A 17,318-nucleotide genomic window follows, 5' to 3' on the forward strand; every position below is an offset into this window, starting at 1 on the left:
GGTAATGAGGCACTCTGGAAACGTCCCAAACTAGAGACCAGATGGGTTTTTTTGAGGATTGAATAAATATTTGTCAAGATAAACACAGTCATCCACAGCTGAATGAGTGACCATAAATTGGAAAGATTGGCCTTCACATTAAATTGAGGATGTGGAAAAGATCAAATTGGAGCTTCATTCAGAATTTATTCTACTACCACAAAATGTTTGTGCTCTGAATTCAAACACCAACTCAAAGCGTGGGCCACATTCGTTCATTTTTGTAGAGTTTTAAGCGCAACAAGTGTCCAAATCTTCAATCCATGTTCAGCAGACCTGCACATAACGGACATATTCCTGCACCTCAACAGCGAATGGTTTCTTATAGCAGACACAACAAATATACTGTATCTATAAAGCACTGAAGCTGCAAGACACTGTTGGGATTCTGTGCTCAATTATGTAAACAACACTCTCTGAACCAGAGTTTTGAACGCATAATTGGAAATGTGTTTTGCAGAATCACTCATCCAAGGATTTCATTTGTTCAGCTGGAGCATCAGCACGAGAGAAAAATAATCAGCCACATAAATTCACACTCTTAAGTAGCCTTTCCGGGCTTCTTTTCCTCCTGAAGTGCTGAGATATTCAACTGAGGAGGTTTGAAGCAGCTTCTTAGAAACCCTGTGAGTAGATCAAATGCAGACACTTAACGCCTCACGACAAAATGTGGAGGTGCTCAGACTCTGGGCACAGAGAGAGCGGAGGGTCACACTAACTTCTAAACATATAAATATATATAGCTGAAATAAAATGCCAGAGTTTCTTGCCTTGTTTTCAAGTAGAGGCTGCCAAACCTGAATACATTTCCAATTCTCTACCCTCAGAGCAAATTTCTACTCTCATAAGAAATATCTTATCCATCATGGAAAGCCTGTCCCTATATAACCCCCCAAAACAATCCCAAAAATGCTAGAAAAAGTACAATGTTTGCAAGACCATCCAACAATACAGTGGCATTTTATTGATAACAAAATGAAAGAAGGTGGAGATCTATACGGGTATGAATTGGCTTAGCATCTCTGCAGACATTCAGTATATCCTGGGGGAGACTATTTACACTCTGAGTCACCAGTTTATTATGAACACCGCGTCTAGTTCAATCCGATTCACGGCTCTGCAGTAATTCCTATCTTCCATGAATCATTTAATGCTCTCTGGTGTTGACTCAGCTTAACATGGGTGACAAATGTATTGTAAAACTGACGATGTACGGTCCTCCAAAATCTTGCATTGTTCAACTAGTCTGCTGACTGTGCAGTAATTCAGACACGGATGAAACCTTGTTTATCTGCACATATTTTTAACCAACCAACTGTCTCTGTATCTAGATGCAGTCAATTTGAATGGGTTACCATACTGCCTTATATTAAAATGTGACTCTGGTATCAACCACAACCTTTCAGTTAGACACACTTTTTTTCAGCTAATGTTAATGAGACAGGAACTGTGCCTGACTGGCTATATCACTGCTAAACTAGCACTGTTAGATATGGCTATAAACATTGATTTTGTAAAGGACATTATTTCATATCCTTATTCTATTAGGTGCCTCTTCAAAAATACAATAAACTATAACTCATTAATAAAGTGTCTTCCGGTTTTCAATATTAACTGCTTAAGATAGACTTCTTCAAACATCCATCACTTTAGCTGTTTTAACGGCAAGCCTATTGCTTTAAGCTAACAATTTATGTTTTAGCACGTTTTATATCGATCCAGCCCTTAAGTGTTTAAAGCATCCATTGGTTTCCTTTAGCTAAGTATTTCAACCATTCATTGCTTTTAGACAACCATCCTTTTAATCATTAGCTACTTTGAGCTTCCATTAGCTTAATCACCATTTGGGCCTTTTATTACTTTTAGCTAGCTGTGGCATTCAGCAACCTGTCAAGTAACTAGGCTCTATCACCATCTGTCAGTTACTTAAAGATGTATTGTAATTTATCAATAAGTTGAGCTAACCGTTTAAACCAATTAACCTCTAGCTTATTTAAGCTCACATTAGCTTGATCACCATATGGGTATATGAAACTTTTAGCTAACTGAGATAAACTGATTCCTCAATTTCAGCTCTGTCACAATGCATCTATTACTTGGCTTGTTTAAAGGTATCCATTACTTTAAGCTAACTGCTTTAACTAGTTGAGTGTTAGCTTACTTTAGCCTTCACTAGCTTTTACAACATTTAGGCCTTTCTGTTGGTCTAAGCTATCTCTTTTATAATGTTCACCATTTAGATCTTTATGCAATCTATCCATACTTAAAGCTAACCTAAACCATGAGTTTGCACCTTCTTTTAGCTTCCGTTAGCTCTAACAACATTTGTACCTTTAAATTACCTTTAGCTAACTGTGGTATTCAACCACTTATCCAATTGCCATACTTCTATTACATCAACATTTTTGTTGCCATTTATCCATTTAAACATTTCAAACGTTAACCATTACTTTTAGCTTTCTTCATTAGCCTGTTTTAGCTAGCTAGCAAGTCAAACATGTATCCATTAAAAATAAGACTGTTTCAATCATTTATAAATTACTTTTAGCTTTGTCACCATTTTCTATTACCAGCTGTTCAGCCATAACTTCAAGCTAACTTTTTCAAATATTTAGCTTCTATTTTTTTGCTATATTCAACTATCCGTCCATTAAGTTAGCTTCTCTGATCACTTGCTAGTTTGAATGAGCTCTCAGTGCATTCATGTCTACTCTGATTCATGTGTAGGCTATGCATTTGTTATTCCAATAGTGATGCCTAACCTATAATCTTTCCACGTGGGCCAAACCCCACGTGACTGAAGCCCTGCTATAAGCCACCACTTTCCCATCTTTAAATGTGCTCCAGATGGAGGCCAGGGCAAGTCAGGTCAGCACCAAAGGGAAGGTAAGCAGGAACCAGCCTAATTAATACTTCGTAGAATATCTTTAACCTTGTAGACTCCTCCCTGATGCTCTGGATAGGGGTTAAGAAGAGGAGAGGGCAAATGAAACAACGGTGTACTGATGAGCTCCCGGCAGCATTCACCTGGAACCACCAGAGATGAGAGGCAGAGCGATGCTTAATGCAGGGGGTGCATGAAAACAAGTGCTATTGCACACATTTTTCCAACGTAGATGAAGTTTAATTAATTAACACCCTGCAGGTAAACCACCAACTCTGCAGGAGGTCATGCAAAATTCAAGGAGATGCATAAAAAAGGGATGGAAGGGATGTATTAGAGAAGATGTATAAAGTATAAGGTAGGAGGAAGACTCAAAAAGTATGTGTACAAAGAGACATTTTGACAAGTGATACAGACACAGTGTATACTTTATATAAACACACAGGGAGATACACAACACTAGTGAGAAATACAAAAGCACAGAGAGAAAAAAAGCAAGGCAAGACATCGAAAATATAACAAATAAGTAGATTTGCCTCGCTGTTCAATTGTTATATTTTTCTGCTCTCCACCAAAACATCACCTAAATCAAACACTAACATACTACACCAAGCTGCCTTTTTTCATCTCTGTGTTGAAAACAGCTCCACTATTTGTGCAGAACTATCAAATAGATTTGGTAAAAGTAGCCGGGAGAAATAAGCATTTCTTTGAAGTATGCAAATATCTTAAAGTGTAGAATCTAATTAATATGGGAGAACTGGGAGCACAGAGAGTCTTCAGCAAAGAGGAGGAATTCTCTCAGTCCTTCCACTTCCCTTAATGCTGCTCCTTCAATTATCCATGGTCTAATTCAAAGAGAAAGGATATCATAGATTAGAGTAGGCATGTCCCAAGCAGAGGTCCAAACTGTCACGTTGATAAATGACAAAGTGGATAAAAAGACATTGAGGGAAATTCAGAAAAAGGGACAAAAAGTTTGAGCCTGCAGCAGAAAAAACGCCCCTGGCCCCTGAATAGACTTAGAGATGTTTGAATATTTGAGTCTTTGCCCCAAAACGGCAGCAGTAACTCTACTTCAGGTGACAAATATAGACACATGAATGTTGTGTGCACTCTGCCTTTAGCAAGGGCCATCCAAAAAAAGGAAAGTTAATATGCATTAGGGCTATAGAATGAAACACGATTTTTCAACATTTTATGGATGACTACATTTTTAGAGCAAGAAATCTTCCACATTTAAGATCTAAGGTGCAAAAACAGCTTATTAATGGTCAGATTCTAAAAATAGTTGACCCTTTAAACACTTCTGAATGTGTTTTTTTGCTGAGACTGTAGACACTTTATTAAAAGGGTCTGGTGTGCTTCTGTAAACTGATTCCATGTAAACAGCTTATCTCCCTTTCTTCTGTCCTTAATTCTGCTTTCTGCTCAGCAACATACATTATAAATTATTTAGACGCACTGGTAAGCAGCATAACTTATAAGGAACCATTTATAAAAGCAGTGTTCTAATCTAATAAACTCTAATGAGCGCACACCCAGGTATCTCTACTCTCACCTCTGAGATAATTAGAAAAACATGAGGATTCTTTGTGGAGATTAATCCTGTGCCTGTAAACAAACACTGAAATCTGCTGTGAGTAATGTGCCAGGGTGGTGTGAGATAGCATTTACTTCCACTGACTTCAGGCACTTGGCCTACTTTTAATTCTCGATCCTTCTTTTGCTGAAATTTGTTTTTGTTTTGCCAATTTCTAATGACTTGTGTGAAGATTATTTGTTTTCATTCAGCACTGATTGAAACCTGCTACAGAAATAATGTTTTACTTACTTACTTGCTAACATACTAACTTACTTGCTTTCTTACTTGCTAGTTTGCTTGCTTACTTGCCTATGTACTCGCCTGCCTGCTTACTTATTAACTTCCTTACTTGCTTAATTACTTTGCCACTTGCTTGCTCAATGACTTTCTTATTTGCTTGCTTGCTTACTTACTCACTAAATACCTATAGCATGTTGTACTTACTTACTTGCTTAGCTGCTTACTTATTTACTTGCTTGTTTTCCCTTATCCTGCTTGCTTGCTTACTTCCTTAGTTGCTAACATCAAACTTAACTTATTTACTTTGCACTTACTTGCTTGCTTACTTGCTAGTTTGCTTGCTTACTTGCCTATGTACTAGTCTGCCTGCTTACTTACTTACAAACTTACTTGCTTAATAACTTTGCCAATTGCTTGTGCACCGACTTGCTTGTTTGTCAGTTGTGCTTACTTACTACCCTGCCTGCTTGCTTACTTGCTAACCTGTTTGCTTGCTTACTTACTACCTTACATACTTTCTTTATAATTGCTTACTTTCTTTCTTTCTTGCTTACTTACTTACTTACTCATTCGCATACTTACTTGTTTTGCTTACTTACCTACTCACTTACTAAGTTATTAATAACCTATGTACTTGTTCATTTCAATGTTTTGTAACTTTGTAACAGAGTGCTTTAAAAATACTTCAAAAATGAAGCATCGCCAACCGATTCTACTTATTTGCTTACTCACTCACTTAACTACCAACTTACTTGAGTACTAGCTTACTTTCTTTCTTCCTACTTACTTACCTTATTCCTTACTAATTCACATACACACTTGCTCTCTTACTTGCTAGCCTGTGTAAATCAGTTTATTTTGGGTTTGGTTAACTCATTCAAATAGATTGTTTGTGGGATTTTGTGTTTGAAAAAACATGCTAGTGTGGTGGAAATCTGGAAATGATAGACTCAAACAACAACGGTTTGTCTTTGTGAGCTTTATTCCGGCCTTCAGTAAGCTTTGCAAAGCGGTCAGATGGCAGAGTGATCTAACAACCGAGACAAGGTCTGCTCAACTGACCCAGAGTGAAGATACAACACGTTACTTATCCTCTTCAGAGAATAATATCAACACATCATTAAGCATCTTCAAAAAACTGTAAGACAAACAAGAGAGTTTCTTATCACCTCTTGCTTCCTGGTCACCTTCCTGACTTCTCACCTTATGGTCTGCTCCTCAGCCATGGGAACAGATAACATGCAAATCACAGAAGGTTTGGTATGTGTGAATGTTTCTAGCTTCTGATCAAAGCAAGAACAACATACTATCATGTCTGTATTTTTCCCACCACACTAGATTTCGTTTCCCTTTTAGGATTAGTTAGATTAATTGGCCTCCCCTCAATTCTTAGTTGAACCAAATGACTGACTGTCAAAATGTAGGATGTTATGAATTTTACACACTATGAAGAAGTGACCCAACTGGCATTTGAATGTTTTAGACTTTGTTCTAAATAGTAAACTGTGATATTTGTAATGTTTTCATAGCATTTCTTGGGTCTACTTCCTCCCTTGTTAATAACTTTGTCTCGTGTCTCTAAACTGGATGCCTTTTCTTATGAGTTTGTGTCTTTTATTTGATTTAAAGTAGCCTTGTGACTCCAGATGAAATATATTATTTTCTCTTGCTCTGATTTGAACAACTCTTACCACCTCGAATGAATTGCATTTATTCAAAGTGAATTTAAAAATATATCAGTTCTTAACCTCATAAAATTTGCTTTGGAAAAGCTTTAAACAATTAAAGTCTGGAAAATTAGGCCAGATTGGATTTTGATTGGTGTTCTGCCTTTAACAAAGTCAGTCTCAAACTGGTTCTCTAAAAGCCAAACATTTGTATCGTTGCTGCCGTTCTGATGTCCTCAGCAGGAGCAGTTTATCTGTTATGGTCCTGGATAATTACAGTATAATTACATGTTAATGTGCTTTACTGAAGGCAGAGCTCCAAACACAGCTGAGTGACATCTGCTCTGCTTTGACCAGTGTTAATTAGGACGGACATCACAGCGTTTCAGCTCCAGCTTCTGTCAAACATCATTAAAACTGAGGATGGAGAGATTTATAGCAGACAGACAGAGGAGGGGAGGATGAAAGGGACAAAGTGTAGATAGTGAAGGAGTAAAAAAAGGAAAGAGGGAGGAAAATAAGGGCCAAACGAGGGGAAAGATCTGGACTAATGAGATTAAAATGAAGCCAGTTTTCCTTTTCCCAGGTTCAACGCATGAATCCAGCGGGAGATCACTCCTGTGTATCCTGTAGACTGCCATAATCAAAGATGGGAATCAAATGAAGGAGAGCTGATTTCCCGCAGGGTGTTTCCTCCTACTTCACTCATCCCCTGATATTATGTCTGACAACTTATCAAATCGGACCACGTAAGCTCTTTAAATTTACTAGAGACCACAACGCGTCACTCTAATGGGATTTCCATCTATAAATATATGGAGCGCAGGATTTTGAGACATAAGCACGTGAGAATTTTTATAGTAGTGATGTTATTTTTACAGTTTCCTTCATGACAGAGTTAACAACTCGAAGTCTGAGCTGCTACTTATAAGAGAGAAAAAGAGCCAGATGGAAATAATCTTGTTAAGCAGGAGTCCAACTCTGACACTGTCAATAAACTGGAACTTGGACTTAAACTTTCTTTCACTTTAAGTTATGTAAATACAAAAATACCAGAACTTCAGTGATTAATACGATAGTTTCAGTTAATTCAAAATTAAAGAGTCGAGCTTGCATGCATTGCAACTGTTGGTGCTTGTTAGAGCCATACGTGTGTGTGTCAATATTATGTGAGGACTGTTTACTTGTTTCATGCACTTGTGTGCACACTAGGAGGCAGGTGTGTCAAGCCAGGTGTAGAATGCATATAGGGAAGAAGACCCAATCAGTGGCCGGTGAGCTGCAACGGTTTTTGACCGTTGTCGCCGTTGTCTTCGCCGTCTTCGCTGTCTTTGTCATCTGTGTCACCGTCTCGTCTACAATAGCTTTAAGCCTCTATTCTACAAGTTCGTAGTAGATGCAAGTGTGGATTGATCGGCTGAGCGTTTATTGTATGTTGATGTAAAAGAAACCCTTATTGATGTCAATGCACGAAGATTGGACTTCATTCATTCAACCTGACGAGGAGGACGCATCAATGCATTGTCTGTAACTTGACTGTAAGCTATTACACAACTGTGCTTTCCTTTCGTCCTCAGCTAAGCAATTTCTACACTTCTAATTTTGATCTTGCCACGTAAATCTTTAATGAATGTAGGAATGCTCAAAAAAAATGCACATTAATGATTCATTTTGATGTAATGATGAATGGTTGTCTTAGTGTGGAGCAAAAAGCCATTTGGAGCCTGCTACAGACAGAAATCCCCAAATAAACTTGTGCGACATCAAGCTAAGTGTTTCATGACTGGCGTTTTGTGCCAGCAATTTGACGTTTGTCATCATGCTCTTAGCCACCAGAATCCTAATTTCATCTCAGTTTTCAGTTTTGTTGAATATTTTAGATGTTTTCTTTTACAAATTCAGCTGGATGAATCATCCTTTTGCATTTATTTTCTTTTTTTCATTCACACTTCAAAAGATTTGGTTAATTAGATGTGGGCAGTGGCACAAAAATGACTAATCAAGAAATTGAGTTGTAAATCCTTGGTGGGATTTATTTAAAGCTGATGCAGATCCGTAGACTGTATGGAATCGTTCCCACCATTACATCACCCACTGGTTAGTAGACTCAAATTTAAAACCTAAATCTGGCATTTTGAAATGCTCTATGTTTTTACTATAAAATAGGGGGTTTGCTTGAGTCACTGTGATTCATTCATCATTGACAGATGACCATTTTGGCTACTTGTCAATCAAATGTAGCCACACCCAAAGCCTTGGCTCTGAACTGGTTGTTTGGGACTTGAAAGTGGTAGGGGGCCATTTTCATTTGGCCGCAGGCTTTATGTCTGATAAAAGGTTGTGGCAAAAAGTTTTTGCTGCATCTTTATTTTGAAGTAGTTATGTCCTGTAATGTACTACTTTCTCAGTAATTGGGTGTTTTTATAACACTCCAATCAGTAAGTGGCAATTATGCACCTTAATGACTGTACTCACCAACAAATAATGACAAGACATAGACATTTGGGAGTAATTGTCTTAAAGTAGGAGGTGGTGAGTCCATTTATACATCCAATATCCATTTATCCATCCTTTATCCATTATCCATTTATCCATTTATCCATCCATCCATCCATCCATCCATCCATCCATCCATCCATCCATCCATCCTTCAAACAATCCTTCCATCCATCCATCCATCCGTCCGTCCATCCATCCATCCATCCATCCATCCATCCATCCATCCATCCATCCATCCATCCATCCATCCATCCATCCTTCAAACAATCCTTCCATCCATCCATCCATCCATCCTTCTTTCCATCCTTCCAATAATCCTTTCACCTTTCCATCCATCCATTTCTCAAACAATCCATCCATCCATCCATCCATCTTTCAATTTATCCATCCATCCATTTATCCATCCATTAATTCAACAAATTATCTATCTATCTATCTATCTATCTATCTATCTATCTATCTATCTATCTATCTATCTATCTATCTATCTATCTATCTATCTATCTATCTATCTATCTATCTATCTATCCATCCATCCATCCATCCATCCAGCCATCCATCATCCAACACTATATGTGACACGGGGCAATGCTGACGGGGGCCAACACACCTGGACCGTTATGTACAAAATTAACATCCTGCTGTTTCAGATTTAAAGGTAGCAATTGAACCAATACATTCTTTTTAAAAAAAGAATTAACGAGAATAATAACTCAGAATAACGTCCATCTGTTTTCACACAAACAGATTTCTGTGGTGTCGCCCCCCTCTGGCCACTGTAGAGATTGCAGGTATGCAGCACATCAGTCATTAAAACCAAGAGGCTCCTCCTCACACAAAGGTTTTTAGCATTTATTGCTGAGCTCTCAGGATATTTTACAAAACCATGACTCGGCTGTGTGCTTCTAATTAACAGTGACCCACCTCTGGATCAAGATAGATATCAGATAAGGGTTGAAGCTTAATCTCATACAGCTCGCTGGTTCCTAAACATGACTTGTCACATGGTTTGCAGAAGTATCTACTCCTCTGGCTACAAACTCAATTAGCTACTTTCTGAAGAGAGCACATCTCATTGACTGACCTAATGGGCTCTAATATGTGACGTAAGTGCTGAAGCTGCATCAGTCCATGTGTTTAGGTAACATTATAACAGACTGTAAGAGGATTTTTGCCGCTATAGCTAAAGGGATTTGGTTTGTTAATGTTTGTAGGAAGCATTTAAGGATGATGTGTATGTTTGATACTGCAGCAGAATGTAAAGTGAATGAAACCCTCTGGGTGCACCAGTTACAGCTATGAGACCATTTATCTTTATCCCAGCTAAATATAATTCTACATCAGAATAGTTTAAAGTTCAGCACAGATACAATGAGATCCAGCAGCCTGCAGCCAAAACAAATCACATCTACTGCACCGCTCCTCCGCTGTAAAATCTGAGGGGAACCACAGGGTCAGATATCATCTCAAAAATCATGAAACATTTCTCCTTTAATTCAACAAATTTCATTTCCTCATGCAGGAGACATTACAATTAGGCCTGAAGATTTCACATGAGTTATAAAGTTCTCTGTCTTGTGATGGTGACATGAGATCTGTTTTAATGGAGCAAATGAAACTTGAAGTTCTACCCACCATTAGGAACCTGTGACACGCTTTGCATGACGTGGGCTGCTTTTTTCCAAAACAAGAATGCTACGCTTGGTAAGCTTTATAGTCTGCAGGTTCAGGAATTAAGCACTTAGCCAGAGGGGGAAATGTTATTTACAAGTGCTGCAAGTACTGGGTTTCAAAAATCCATTTTCATTTCTGAGCTGCACTTAGTTCAAGACCTTTGTAATATCCACATCATAATCCTATCAAGACTTAAAGAGTGTGTGTTAGGGTTCAGTGGCCTTCATTCTCTAATCAAACAAACACTCCGCATTAGAAATTAAAGCATTTCCAAGAACTCACCAGGTTTTTCTGTCTTATTTTCTTGCTCTCTATATATTTGTAAGCCTGTAAACAACATATATATAGCTCTGTCTCATATGTGTATAACATATGGGTCTTTTTATATTTGGCAGACTCAGTCATTGCATATGCCACCAAGAGATCCAAAGCATCAAGGTGAAGAGGTTTGTCTGCCAGTTGGCTGTCATTGGCACTGATGCAAAACACAAGCACATTTTGTCAGCAGAATATCAATAATACGCCCACAGCAGGAGGGCTCCTCTAACAGAGATGTAGCTGTAGAGTCAGAATCAACTTATTTTATTTAACAGCAGTGTTTCTTCAGGGTTTGTGAATAATGGGAAAAATTCTCCAGCTCAGGTAGGCTTTGTTTACACCTGATGTTAACATGCGTCAACTGATTTGTGAGGAAAACAAACAAGTAGATCCATTTAATGTACACTCGTCTGGCGTCCTCACTTCCCTGCATTATTTGAACGTGATGAAGCTCTGGTGGTCCGTATCTGTCAACCACAGCTACGCATCCCAGACAACCTGGACTGCCATGTGGACTCAAAGACTCCTGGAGGCACTTTTACCAGTACTTAAGGCTTCCCACTTGTTTATTCATTTCATTTGGTTTAGAGCACTGCTACTCTGTGCATGCCTGCAACTTCAGCTCCAAATGCAGCATCAAGAACATAAAATAGAGACAGTGTCACTCCTGTTTTAGCGTGTGGTTATAAGATTTTTCTAATCGCTCTTGAAGCACAGACGTCTGGCCTCTGATGCTTCTGCTGCACTTTTAACCTTTTATGAAGTGTATATCTTTTAACTTTAAAAATAAACACAACAGAGTGTCTACATTTCATCTTCTAAGCCTCAGTCTTGAAGGACTTTTTTTCTTTTGGCCTTTTGCCTTTATTTTATAGGAAAGCTGAAGAGAGACAGGAAATATGGCGAGTAGAGAGCGGGGGAAGACATGCAGGAAATGGTTGACCTGCCGGGAATCGAACCATCGACCCCTGCGACAAGGACTGTAGCCTCTGTACGTGGGGTGCTTAGACCGCTAGGCCACCAGCGCCCCACTCTTGAAGGACTTTAAAGAGGATGTTTGTCCAAAATCCTAATTCATAAACAACATGTGCTACGTAGACATGGAAAGAAAGCTAGTTGCAGTTTGCTGCAATAAAGCCCAAATAAGATTTAAGTTGTAATAAGTCCCGCCTCTTTCAAGGCAAATAGCCAATCACTGTGAAGGATCTTAGGTTGGCCACTTAGGTAGGAGGATAATCAGATTTCCATTAGGGATGGGACCTGATTTTCGAATGCTCAAATATTCGTTCACTTATTTAAAATCTCAGAGTTAAACAAATATCATCACATTTTAAAAGTAGAACTTTTCACCATTTTCACCAGTGCCTGGTTGTGATACAGTATTCCCACCAGATGATGGCTATAAAGCATCTTGAAGCTGTTTGCTAACCACATTAAGTAACAGAAGAAGAAGAATGCTAACTTCATTAAATAGCAAAAGAAGAAGAAAACGTTAGCAACGGTCGCTGGAAATACGTGTGTAGTGGTGTGAGATTCAGAAACGGAGCTAATTGCAGAGACTAATCATGGCTGTAAACATCAATATCGACGGCACGCTGCTGTGAAGGTCAAGAAAGAAGCTGCCAGTGCCCGCTACTAGCGTGACCTCAGCCCTGGTGCTGGTTAACGGTTGGTTACGAATACTCGCTAAATAGATGCCAGTGATTATTGAATAGTACTTTGGCTTGAAATGCCCATACCTAATTACCAATCCAGAGAATCTGGCCCTGATGCTAAAGACAGCAGGTGATGTGTCATGTCTATCAGAGCACTTTCACAATGAAGCAGCCTGTCAGAGGAAATTACGCTACTAAAACCAATTTCATTATTTGAATGATTTCAAAAACCACACTTTCATAAAGAAGCTTATTTTAGTAACTTTTACCCTGATTCAATGTAAGACTTGAGCCAGCACCTGCTGTTCTGTCATCAGTCTGACAGTCTATATCTGACTGTTGATGCTTGTCAGTTATACAGCAGCAAACCCCTCATATCAACCATAATATCTGTAGTTTTTCAGTGTTTTTGTGCTGTTGTTTTATGGAAAGCTCTGTGCAAACTTTGTTTTTAAAGAGTTCTTTACAAATAAAATTAATTTTATTAATAATTATCATCAAATCAGCCGGGATGCAAGTAAATACCAGATGAGATCAGCCGGGATGCAAGTAAATACCAGATGAGATCAGGCTTTTAGAAGTACCTTAATTAATGGATGTTGGAGAAAAAATCTGCTTTCAAATATCATTCTTTTTGCTGTTTTGCACAAGAAAGGGTTTGAGTTATTAGAGAGATTTCATCATAAATGTCTCAAGGGTACAAGAGTCTTAGCGTGGACAGATTAAAGACTGATCTCATCAAAGGGAAGGAAATAAAGTATGATACCACAACTGCACAAACATGCACACAGCTGCAAATAGAAACAGGTATTTTCCAAAGTGAGTCAGACTGACAGGCATGTAGACCAGAATAAAAAAAGACCCTGAACACGCTGAGAATAAGAATGAGAGAGAGGGGGGATGTAGACAGACATGCAATATGGGCAGATAAACAGAGACAACAAAGTATGGACTTACAAGCTATCAATCTCAGGGGAGAATACAAAAGTGCAGAAACAGCAGTGTAAACATTGTGCCATTCAAAGCGCTCTGTTAGGAATACTCAATGACCAATCAAGAAAATGAGAAAGCACACAGCGTGGCAGACTAGAACAGAGAGTGTGTGCGCACTGAAATCAGCACCTTGTGGATTTGGGAATTGCAAAGCAGCTGATTGCAAGACTGTTTAATGCATAGTGAGGACAGCAGAGAGGATCACAGGGGTCTCTCCCCCACTCCGTCCAGGACATCTTCCAGGACTGTTTCCTGCCTTCCAATCAAGCAAGAGGTTTTGCAGCATTCGGACCGGCACAACAAGGCTCTGCAACAGCTTTTTCCCCCAGAGCTGTGAGACTCTTAAACACCCTGCTGCCCTCCACCTCCACCGCCATCATCCCCTTCCTCACAGACACACACAGAATGTACAATGACATGCACCTGCACTTTATAGTGGACCATTATCACCGCTGTGCCTTCTTGACGGACATTTTCACATCTGCAGAGACACTTTTTGGTCCCTTTACAGATTTGTAATCACAGGAACTTTTTCAATACATATTTATGGCACATATTTATTGCACCGCTCTATTTATACTCATGCCATGTTATTCTATTTATATTTATATTTATGCTGGTTCATTACATTTCGGTTCTTCCTATTTATATTTGTGTCGCTCATATTTGTGCATCCTCTTTGTTTACATTAACACACTGTATGACATTGGGTTTGCACACAGCACCTTGCCTTAGCAGCTTGGAGTCACAACATTTTCTGCAGCTGTATACGATGCATGTAGATGAATAACAATAAAGTCAAGCTGAGTCAAGCCGACTTAGTCATCTGGTCCACGTCTTGTTTTTCTTACCATGTGATGAGTCCAGCAGCGACAGCCGACCAGGTGACACAGCAGGAGTTAGGTCTCTTACTCTCCTCCTCTTCATCCTTGCGGCAGCAGCACAGACAGCTTAGGTAGATGGCCAGACACAGCAGGTTAAGGCCGAGTCCCGCAGCCGCCACACAGCCCAGGAATATGAGAGACTGCAGAGACAGAGGAGTGAAGTGGAGGAAATGACATGATGCAGTCAGAAACAAAAAGCTTCATCGTGTTTGGCCTTGAGCAAAGAACAACCAATTTGACCTGGATAAAGGGTCACCAATGACTAATGCTTTCCAGAAAGTTTTATGTGACTATACTTTTGGGAAAAGCATCTGTTGGTTCACTTAGCCACCGGTAAAATGACTCATAACAAAACAGGCCCCTACAAAGAGTCTCCTCAAGCATATTAGACTATCATTAGCAATGCATTAATGTGTGATGAGTATTTAAGTGCAGATGGAAGTCAAAGAAAAGCTTTTGTACAGTGTAGAGGAGAGCAATAATAAAGCACCATAACATTTTGAAAATTACTGAAATAATAAAATAATTGTATTATATAATACTATAACTGAAATACAAGTCAAAATTTTACTTCAGCATTTGATCGGATAAATATGTCTGGTAACTTTGAAACACTGACAAACATATGTAAAGATTTAAACAGGAAACAGATATTTAAATCATACCTGTGTGCATATGACTTAAATCAATTTCTACATTAAGCAACGCTTTTAAATGCTTTTATTTGGCGTTTTCACAATTCTAGATGCTTTTTCTGTTAGCAATGCTAACACTATATTTTAAACACAAGAAAATTGATTCTACCAGACAAACTTTGCTATAAAGAAGCAATTTAGCTGCCCTAAACCAAAAGAAAAACAAGCTAACAACTAAGCTAGCTAATTAACAACGTAGCTAGCAAAAACAGTTTCCTCAGGCATTGGGTTGGACCAAAACAGAGGTTAAATTGGTATTTATCTCAAACATAAAATAAACAAGAAGGTAAAGGTTAAAACAAGAACCCACATTTTATATCAAATATGTATATCTACAATACCCTAGTGAGGTTGTTGTACTTTTTAAACCTGCTCTAGATACTATTCATGTCAGTAATGCTAACTCATGACATTTCAGTCTCAAGAAAACTGGTTTCCCCATACAGACCTTTTCTTAAATTTAGCTTAGCGCTTAACCAATAGGCAAACAGGCTACAAGCTAGCTAACAAAAACTAAGCTAGCAAGAGAAAAGTAGTTTCCTTTGACATCATAGCAAAAAAGAGGCTGAAGTGGCATTCATTTGAACATAGAAATAACAGAGTGAAAGTTACAGAAATTGAGATAATGTGTGCTAATATCTAACCTATCACTACATTTAGTAACCTTGTGGAACAAAAACTTGGAAAACTGTTTCTGGCTTTTTACCGCTTCTAGATAATCTTTTTGTTAGCCAACACGTGACATTTTAAGCACAATTAAACTGTTTAAACCAAACAAACTTAGCTTAAAGGAAGCAATTGTATACTGCTCCGAACCAAAATACGAACAATGCTAATAACTAAGCTAGCTTGCAAAAAAAGTCAGAGGAAAAAGTAGTATAGGTTTTGACATATAGCGACAAAAACTATCAAAAATGTGTGCTAACGCTTCTCTGGCTCTCTTAGATTTGTATACATAACTGTTTCGCTAACATGTTAGCTTTGTTCGTTTTTTTTTTCTCCTCTTTAGTGGCTAAAACATGTTTCAAAGCCAAAACCGAATCTTTTTTTAAATTTTAAGTTACACTTTGGGGCTTTTTCGCCTTAATTGACAGGACAGCTGAAGAGAGACAGGAAATGTGGGGAGTAGAGAGTAGGGGAAGACAGTAAATGGCCGACCAAACATTTTAACATGTTTTTTTAAGTCATACAACAATGCTAGGTTTCTTAATCTTAGCATGAAGCACTGTTGACAAATGACCAATACATTTTTTCAAGTGTTCTGTTCTGAAATTGTAAAGATTAATTTGACCATGACTGCAGTTGTACCCACCTTTTTCTGTCACATTTTACAGTAAAAGTTTGCCAAGTAAACAGCTGTTAAAAGCTGCTAATGTTGCTTTAGAGACAATATTATGGGAGGAAAGTCAAGGAAAAACCTCAACAATTACTGTGATGATAAAGAAATAAGACCGATAAAACAAAATAAATATGTTGTGATGAGCCCCACAAACAAAAGCAGCTGAATCCACTGTCTCCTGCTGGAGAGTGGACACCTCCTCGTGCATCTCTGCATCTCCCCCCTCTTTCTTCTCCTTTAGCCCCCATCCCACCTTCTGTGAGGAATGGAGTGCTGTGACAAAAATAGCAACAAGACTGTCCTGACAGTCTCAAATGAATTCTGCATCCATCTGTGAGCAGATGGGTTTATTCAAGCTCGCTCCCTGTGTTTTTTTTCCCCCCACTTACGCTTCCTTTTTAGTTTGTTTGAAATCTTCTTGGTGCTGAGCCATCTGCTCTCATGCTGTGAAGTGATGTGTCCCACAAGTCAAGTATTGGGATTAAAATTCAGAAATGGAAGAATCTGCAGGATTATGTCAACGAGTGCCATAAAAGAGGCGAGTAAATCTCAAATTGAAAAATCCTCGAGAAGCCTGAAAACAGCTGTTTGTATCATCTGACACGGTCCTTTTGCTGTCAACTTTGCTAATGAAATAGCTAAAAATAAATACCAAGATATATATAAATGTCAGTAATATTTGGGTCTACTTTTTTTGCACTTTCTACACCTAAGTCTTCATTTTATCATTTGCAATCTTCCCCCGGTAAATCAATCTTTCTTTCCTCGCTCCTCTCCTTTGCTCCATCTGTTTGGGTGCACTGCCTCATCTTGTCCCATTTCACGGCTACATGCCTTTCATGGTGA

The 17,318-nt window shown here is 38.6% G+C and overlaps 1 protein-coding gene across 1 annotated transcript in view; it reads right to left on the minus strand.

Annotated features, from left to right (window-relative positions):
• The window catches only part of ttyh2 (tweety family member 2), a 99,245-nt gene that overhangs the window by 56,770 nt on the left and 25,157 nt on the right, over positions 1-17,318 (minus strand). Inside the window, exon 2 of the mRNA XM_034707192.1 lies at positions 14,406-14,578. Within this exon, the coding sequence (XP_034563083.1) occupies positions 14,406-14,578 (173 nt within the window). The remainder of the gene's footprint in view (positions 1-14,405; positions 14,579-17,318) is intronic.

Source organism: Notolabrus celidotus, chromosome 18, assembly GCF_009762535.1.
Source record: "Notolabrus celidotus isolate fNotCel1 chromosome 18, fNotCel1.pri, whole genome shotgun sequence".
Taxonomy (NCBI): domain Eukaryota; kingdom Metazoa; phylum Chordata; class Actinopteri; order Labriformes; family Labridae; genus Notolabrus; species Notolabrus celidotus.